Raw genomic sequence first — 8,658 nt, 5'->3', positions numbered from 1 at the left:
ATTCCCGGCGTGCACTGCGCCGCCCGGGGCCGCCAGGATGCAGGCCCTGCTGCGCCTCCGACTCCCGGCGTGCACCGCGCCGCTCTGGGTGGCCAGAACCCACACCCCGCCTCCTTAAAGGGGCCGTGACTCCCTCTCGGCCGCGTCGGCTCAGAGGGCGTTCGAGAGAGCACTGCGGGCCTCCTGGGCCCTCCCCGTGCCCGACCCCGTCCCCGTCCTCGTCCCCGCCCCAGGGGCGGCCCCGCCGCCTGGGAAGGGATGCGGATAAGCGGCGTCCCGGTCCTCCCCTCCGGAAAGCCGGGCCCAGGACGCGGCGCGGCCGGAACGTCCGGGTGAGCGTTCGGCGCGGGGCCCCGGGTCCGGCCTGAAGTGCGGCCCTCAGGGCTTCCCTCTCCTCCCCTCCCTTCCCCGGGGGTCTCCCCTTCCCGTGGGTGTCAGTTCTTCCCCTCCCCGGGTCTCCCCTCCCCTCGGGGTCTCTCCTCCCAAGGTCTCCTCTTCCTGGGGGTCCCTTCTCCCCCTCCCCGGGAGTCTGCTCTCCCCTCCCCCTCCCGGGTCTCCCCTCCCCGGGGGTCTCCCCTTCCCGAGGATGTCTTCTCCCCCTCCCTGGGGGGAGGGGTGTCTGGTCTCTCCTTCCCCTCCCTAGAGGTCTCCCCTTCTCCTTCCCAGGGGTCTCTCCCCCTTCTCCCGAGGTTCCGCCCCCTCGGCCTCACTCAGCCCCCGTCCGCTCCCTCCTCCTCCGGGCTTTGCGCCGAGAGCGGTGCTGCACCTGAGCGCCCTTTTCCAGACCCCGCACCTGGCGGCGGCCCCGGCGTTGCGGAGAGGGCGCGATGGGGGCGCGGGCGGGAGCTGACGAGGCTTCGGACTCTGCGGGCCACTCGGTTGGACCGTCTACACTCTCCCGCCGCCTGATCCTCGGGTCAGATCTGCGGAGGAGCCGCCGCGCCACGAGCCCCTGGGGGTCCCGGCTCTGCGCGCCGCTCCCCGGTTCCCGTCGGACCTCACCCGTGGTCCCCGTTCACGCTCTCGTCCAGGTGTCAGGCGGCCCCGCCGGGTTCCCTGAAAAGGACGCACGACGTGAGCCCCGAGTTTCCGCGTGATTCGGGGACAGCCCCTCATCCAGCTCCGGGGAGCCGCTCCGAGGAGGGGGGCCTCGTGGAGGGTCGCTGCCTGTCACGGGGACACGTATCCCCGTGAATGACTCTAGCGCTTTCCTAAGGGTGGGAAGATGCAAGGATCCGGTCTGTAAATGTTGTTCCTAAAGTGTAACTGTCGAAGGGCCTGTTTTCCCAAAGCGCCAGGCTTCATCCCGTCCTGGGTCTGCGCTCCCCTCGGGCTGCGCTGTGGGGCCCGGCGCCCCAAGGCCGGGGGAACCGGATGGTGAATAACGTTACTGAGTTCACAGCCTTTTTATACGTTTTTCTGATCATTTTTCCGGCCAGAGCGTCGTACTGCCTTACTGGTCCCAAATTTCTTTTATAATATAAATTTTTGAAAAGATAGTGTCTCAGTGATTGGATTATTAACGGAATACTGGGTTTTTGTACAGTTTAATTAACACTAAATACTTTAAAACTTTTTACTGTCCTTAAGAATTTTCTTCTTTCCTTCCTCTCCCCCTTTTTTAACTCATTCTCCAATTTTACTGATTAGAAGTGAGCCATAAATTGTATTATAAGTGCTTATAAGTGGTTATAAGTGCTTTATCTTTTAAGAAATAGACTTTACATCATTTAACTTGTTAGAGTGTAAAATAGGCTTTTCAAGTAAAATCCTCCGCAGATTACATTGAGGTAGATTGCTTCCACTGGGGGTTTCTTTGCTTCCTTGGATCTTTCCACAAGCTCCCTGCTTTGTTGCCCGTCTTGTGCCTGGCCTGGAAGTTCTGGTGGCATCAGGAAGAGACACTACAGACAACCCTCCTGCTTTCCTTTTTCCAGAGGCCCTGCACCCGCTAACCCTGATCCTGCCCCACCCAAGCGGCTCGCTCTGGAGTTCCTGCCTGGAGCTCCCGTACCAGGTCAGCCCCCCTCCCCCCTTTAGGGTCTGGATTCAGCTGGGTAGACGGCTGGCCCCTAGGGTGGGCTGTCCCGGGAGCTGGGTCCCACCTGGTCCTGATGGCCTCCGCCCACAGACAGAGTCTGCTGTCAATAAACCAGACTGACTTTCAGCAGTTGGATCTGATAAATCTGAGGTGGTGGGTCTGGAAGGTCCTGAGGAAGAGAGATGGAGGGGCCTCTGGCTACACGTGTGCAGGAGGCTGGGGGGCAGGGCTGCCAGGTTCTCGCATTTTATTTTAGCCAGTGTGTAAAGTGGAAAAACAGGGGCACTGCCTCCCCGCCCCCCAGTCTCCGGAGGGCCTCCAGCAATGGTCTAGGGCTCTGTGGTCCAGCAGCGGGTGTCCCAGGAGAGTGCTGCGCACCCTGCAGTCTTGATAGAACTCAGAGTGGAGGCGAGAGAGAAATCTTAACCTGGTGACTTTGCTCTGAAAAAACTTGGTCGTGGACTTTTTTTTTTTTTAATTTTATTTATTTATTTTTGGCTGTGTTGAGTCTTCGCTGCTGTGCTGCTGTGCACGAGCTTTTTCTAGTTGCGGCGAGCAGCGGCTACTCTTGGTTGTGGTGCGCGGGCTTCTCATTGCGGTGGCTTCTCTTGCTGTGGAGCACGGGCTCTAGGTGCCCGGGCTTCAGTAGTTGTGGCTCATGGGCTTAGTTGCTCCACAGCATGTGGGATCTTACTGGGCCAGGGCTCAAACCTGTGTCCCCTGCATTGGCAGGCAGATTCTTAACCACTGTGCCACCAGGGAAGCCCCAGATCTTGGACTTTTTATGTAGAATTATTGGAAGTTTCTTTATTTCTGAGTAGGCTTAATAATGAACCCATATGCCTTTTTATTCTGAATCATTTATTACAAATTTTTTTTCTTAATCAAATAATCTCATCGATTTTAAAGTAAGTTTTGGGATTCCTGTTCTGCCTTTATAAAAACAAGCCAAACCTGTTAGAAATTTGGCAAAGTTGGGGAGATATATTTTAATTAATATTGGAATATGTATAACTAGGAAGTTTTAGGAGGGAGGCTTTGTGCTCAAAGTATTGATTTTTGCTATCACACTAAATGAAAAGTAACCTTGGGTTTCACTTTAGTTGAGTCATCCTGCAAACCTTTGGTTTTAGGGCGTTTCCTACTTTACAATATTAAAATGTCACGCGCATGTTTGCCATGCTCTGCAGTGTAAACGGTGCACACTACACACAATAGGGGTGTAGTGGGAAACAGGAAGAACTTATATAGAGTTTTAAAAACTTTATTTTGAGATGATTATAGAGTCACATGAAGTTTTAAAAAATAATACAGAGAAATTCTATAGAATATACATAGAAAATCCTCAAGATGCCACCAGAAAACTACTAGAACTTATCAATGAATTTGGTAAGGTTGCAGGATACAAAATTAATGCACAGAAATCTCTGGCATTCCTATACACTAACAATGAAAAATCAGAAAGAGAAATTAAGGAAACAATCCCATTTACCATTGCAACAAAAAGAATAAAATACCTAGGAATAAGACTGCCTACGGAGACGAAAGACTTGTACTCAGAAAATTATAAAACACTGATGAAAGAAATCAAAGATGACTTAAACAGATGGAGAAATATACAATCATTATTGTGAAAATGATTATGCTACCCAAAGCAATCTACAGTTTCAATGCGATCCCTATCAAATTACCAATGGCATTCTTTATAGAATTACAACAAAAAATTTTACAATTTGTATGGAAACGCAAAGGACCCCAAATAGCCAAATCAATCTTGAGAAAAAAATGGAGCTGGAGGAATCAGGCTCGCTGACTTCAGACTATACTACAAAGCTACAGTAATCAAGACAGTGTGGTATTGGCACAAAAACAGAAATATAGATCAATGGTACAGGATAGAAAGCCTGGAGATAAACCCACGCACATATGGTCACCTAATCAATGACAAAGGAGGCAAGAACATACAATGGAGAAAGACAGCCTCTCCAATAAGTGGTGCTGGGAAAACTGGACAGCTACCTGTGAAAGAATGAAATTAGAACACTACCTAACACCATACAGAAAAATAAACTCAAAATGGATTAAAGACCTAAATGTTAAGACCAGACACTATAAAACTCTTAGAGGAAGACATAGGAAAAACACTCTTTGACATAAACCACAGCAAGATCTTTTTTGACCCACCTTCTAGAGTAATGAAAATAAAAACAAGAATAAACAAATGGGACCTAATGAAACTTAAAAGCTTTTGCACAGCAAACCATAAACAAGATGGAAAGACAACCCTCAGAATGGGAGAAAATATTTGCAAATGAAGCAACGAACAAAGGATTAATCTCCAAAATATACAAAGAGCTCATGGAGCTCAATATCAAAAAAACAAACAACCCAATTAAAAAATGGGCAGAAGACCTAAATAGACATTTCACCAAAGAAGACATACAAATGGCCAGGAGGCACATGAAAAGATGCTCAACATCACTAATCATTAGAGAAATGCAAATCAAAACTACAATGAGGTATCACCTCACACAGAATGGCCATCATCAAAAAATCTACAAACAATAAATGCTGGAGAGGGTGTGGAGAAAAAGGAATCCTCTTGCACTGTTGGTGGGAATGTAAATTGATACAGCCACTATGGAGAACAGTATGGAGGTTCCTTAAAAAACTAAAATAGAACTACCATTTGACCCAGCAATCCCACTACTGGGCATATACCTTGAGAAAACCATAATTCAAAAAGAGACATGTACCACAATGTTCATTGGAGCACTATTTGCAATAACCAGGTCATGGGAACAACCAAAATGTCAAATGATAGATGAATGGATAAAGAAGATGTGGCACATATATGCAATGGAATATTACTCACCCATAAAAAGGAATGAAATTGGGTCATTTTTAGAGATGTGGATGGACCTAGAGTCTGTCATACAGAGTGAAGTAAGCCAGAAAGAGAAAAACAAATATCGTATATTAATGCATATGTGTGGAATCTAGTAAAATGGTACAGATGAACCTATTTGCAGGGCAGGAATAGAGATGTAGACGTAGAGAACGGACATGTGGACACAGCGGGGGAAGGGGAGGATGGGATGAATTGGGAGATTAGGTTTGACATAAATACACTACCATGTATGAAATAGATAGCTAGTGGGAACCTGCTATAATGCACAGGAAGCTCAGCTCGGTGCTCTGTGATGACCTAGAAGGGTGGGATGGCGGGGGTGGGAGGGAGGTCCAAGGTAGGGGGGATATAGGTATACATATAGCTGATTCACTTCATTGTGCAGCAGAAAGTAACACAACATGTAAAGCAATTATACTCCAATAACTAAAAAAAAAATTAGATAAATTCAGAAAATACAGAGAAATCCTATAGACCCTCCCCCCAGTGTCCCCAGTGGGAGCTCTTGCAAAACTGTATCATAAGCAGGAGCTGGGAGAGATACAGCCCACTGCCCAATCCGGGTGCACCAGGGCACATGCACGCACGCATGTGTGTGTGTAGATCTGTGTGATTCTGTCACATGTGCACACGCGTGTGGCCACCACCACTGTCAGGGCACAGAACGCATCCACCCCACTGGGTCCCTCCTGCTGCCTTGTTAGGTCCACAGCCGTCGCCTCCCCCTTCCCTGGGCCCTGACCCCCACTGTCCCTTCCCTGTCTCTGCAGTTTGTCATTTTAAGAAAGTTGTGTAGGGAGTTCCTGGTGGCCTAGTGGTTAGGATTCTAGACTTTCACTGCCAGGGCCCAGGTTCAGTCCCTGGTCAGGGAACTGAGATCCCACAAGCCTCGCGGCCAAAAAAAAGAAGAAGAAAGAAAAGAAGTTGTGTAAATGGCATCATGCGTGAGCGTGGCAGGCTCTCCTTGGCCTTGAGGTCGCCCAGGTTACTGCGTCAGTCGTTCAAGATATGGAAATTTGAAGAATTCATTGTAAAACCATAACAAATCCAGAGTGTCTTTTTTTATAATTAAAAATAACAATAACAAAATAACACTATTTACTGAAAAAAAACATGTTACAGTTTAGTAGTCTGTAGGATTTGGTAGCCGAGTTTGAAGGTAAAATGAGATGTTTATGAAAAAGGACTGGTTCATATCTTAAGGTCTGTAAATAACTTCATGTTCATGGTAAAAGCTCTTTTCAGTGGAAATATTAGTATGACTACAACTAAAATTCTCAGAGGTTTTTCATAAAAGTGAATAGCTGTCTTCGGTGTTTTGGGGAGAGGGATAACTAACTTCAGGAACTTATCTGAGGGAGGGGCCCGAAATGGACGGAGGGGTGTTACATACCAGCTGTGCAGCAGTTTATTTTCCTGAAGTTTGAAATCTGTAAAAGAATCACTTTCTGAGATCTTTTGGAGAAAATGTGCGTGTCTAGGTCTGTGCAGTTAACAAAGCACCTGAAATTCGTGTCTCGGTTCTGACGAATACTAACCGTGTGCACGTCTGGAGTAGCGCTTGAATTCTTTCTTTCCCTTGAAACAGTAGGAGCTTAGCAATGGAGTCAATAAAATAACAGAGCAGCGATATTGCCGGCTGTCTGTGTGATTGATCAGTGGTTTGTTTGCTTAAGGTGGTAACGTTTACTTAAGGTTGTATTAAAACTGCCAGTGAACTCAGTAACTTGCGACAGCCCTACTCATTTATCCCACCTCATTAGGAAGCGCGCTGTCCTGCATCCGTGGATCCTCTGGGAGATGCTGGGACCCAGAGTATCTAAACAAGTATTGAAATCGGACAGTTTCCTGACTTTTTACCCAGAATAGTGAGCCAGTGTGCAGTCTTTAATGGGCGGCTTCTGATTGTCATTCTGAACACGGGTGGCTCTCCTGCCCTCAGCGGTCGCCTCTTCAGGGTCTGCTGAGGTGCATGGAGCAGGCGGCCCCCCAGACCGCCGGCTGCTGCTCTCTGCTGCGTTCCCATGTGTGTCTTTGTAAGCTCTGTTCGTGTCCACTTTCTGTTGGCTGTCATTCCTTGGTTTGGTCAGGATTCTATCTCTAGAAATGCACACTCTTATTTTTGCTGATCTACTTTTCCTGGGAAACCAGATTAAACTCATTAGAATTGGGATTACCAGTGAAATGAAAATATATATATTCTAGAATAACATGATCCCTTGGAAAGGGTGGGTTTAGTTTTGTTTTCTTTTCTTTTTGGCATAAGGACTTGGGCCTAGTTGCCAGGCTCAGTGGGTGTATTTCAGGGCGCATCTTACTGGGCTCTCCTGCATTTGTCACCTCTTCCGTCTTTGTTCTCTATCTTCCTGCCTCCGAGGTCATTCTTTCTTGGTGACCCTGCTGACCCGGCCGCCACCTGCGCCTCGATCAGCCCTCCTCTGGGCGACACAGCTGCAGCTCCCCCGCTCTTGGCGCTGAAACCTCCGGCTCGCCCGGGCCGGGGTCCTGTCTGCGCCCCGCCACCAGGATGAGCTCACAGGCACTGCTTGAAGTCTTCCTTAAGGGAGAAGAGGAGGAGCCTGAATCTGCATGATAGAAAGTGTTTGAGTGTGGTTGTAGTTTGTGATTTTTTTTTCTCTCCTTGACATCTTGTTAGCACGTGACGGTAGACTGACATTGGAAATTTGACGGAATTCCAGGTGACTCAGGAAAGCAGACGGTACGGCCCAGCCAGCTCATAGCAGTTCGGCTGCATTTCCCAGCCCCTCGGACCTGGTTCCGGGGCCCCTCGTCTGTGATGGGGGAAGCAGGTGGTGTTTCGCGGCCTTTGATACGTGGACCCTCTTAAATGGAATTGGTTTTTGTCTTTTGCACACGGTAGATTTAGTAGATATATGAGGCTGAGTTTCACTTTAAAAAATTGCTCTTAAATTCAGATGTAATCTTTAATCTCAACTCTTCATCAGGCACCATACTTTCAATTCAGTATTTGATTATAATCTAAGGGCAGCAGATAGTTCAGATGTTGATCTACGAAAAATAACATTTTCCTCGGAAAAGTGATAGTTTTTAGTAATTATTTAACACTTTAATCTCAATAGCAATGAATCATCGTTCAACTATATGTGTCAATAAATCTCTTTTTCAGCTGAAAATGCGTATCTCAAATGCAAGCCCGACTTAGCAGGAATCTTTGGACTGCCTTGCCCTGTCCCTAAAATTGGATCATGAAGGTACTGGGGAAGAGCCACCTCTGGATGTGGCTCCCGTTCCTTCACCTGCTGGCCAACGGTGCGGAGCACGAAGAGGCGGTGAGACACGCCATCGAGTTGCACCGGGGCCAAGGGGCGGCCGTCACCCAGAGGAGACAGTGGGTCCTGGACGGTTGCAGAAAGCTCTCCGGGCTTCTTCGCCAAAAGGCTGTGGTTCTTAACAAACTGAAAAGTGCAGTCAGAGCAGTGGAAAAAGACGCCAGCCTTTCGGACGAGGAGAAGCTGTTTCAGGTGCACATGTTTGAAATTTTCCAGAAAGAGCTGAATGAAAGTGAAAACTCAGTCTTCCAGGCCATCCACGGACTCCAGAGAGCCCTGCAGGGCGACTACAGGGACGTGGTCAACGTGAAGGAGAGCAGCAGGCAGCGCCTGGAGGCCCTGCGGAAGGCAGCCATCAAGGTGGGTCCAGGGCGGGGGCGGGGTGCGCCAGCGGA

The 8,658-nt window shown here is 48.4% G+C and overlaps 1 protein-coding gene across 4 annotated transcripts in view; it reads left to right on the top strand.

The window, feature by feature from the left end:
• The first annotated feature begins 131 nt into the window (after positions 1–131).
• TMCO3 (transmembrane and coiled-coil domains 3) overlaps positions 132–8,658 on the top strand; it is a 31,286-nt gene continuing 22,759 nt past the window's right edge. For 3 of the 4 annotated variants that reach the window (XM_061170841.1, XM_061170838.1, XM_061170840.1), the window contains exons 1-3: positions 132–332; positions 1,938–2,017; positions 8,101–8,623. In XM_061170841.1, coding sequence (XP_061026824.1) covers positions 8,180–8,623 — 444 coding nt within the window. In that variant the 5' untranslated portion in view covers positions 132–332; positions 1,938–2,017; positions 8,101–8,179. The remainder of the gene's footprint in view (positions 333–1,937; positions 2,018–8,100; positions 8,624–8,658) is intronic. The other variant, XM_061170839.1, reaches the window with a different exon arrangement.

Source organism: Eubalaena glacialis, chromosome 16 (genome assembly GCF_028564815.1).
Source record: "Eubalaena glacialis isolate mEubGla1 chromosome 16, mEubGla1.1.hap2.+ XY, whole genome shotgun sequence".
Taxonomy (NCBI): domain Eukaryota; kingdom Metazoa; phylum Chordata; class Mammalia; order Artiodactyla; family Balaenidae; genus Eubalaena; species Eubalaena glacialis.
Note: the sequence above shows the minus strand (reverse complement) of the source record. Positions and strands in the feature narration are given on the sequence as shown.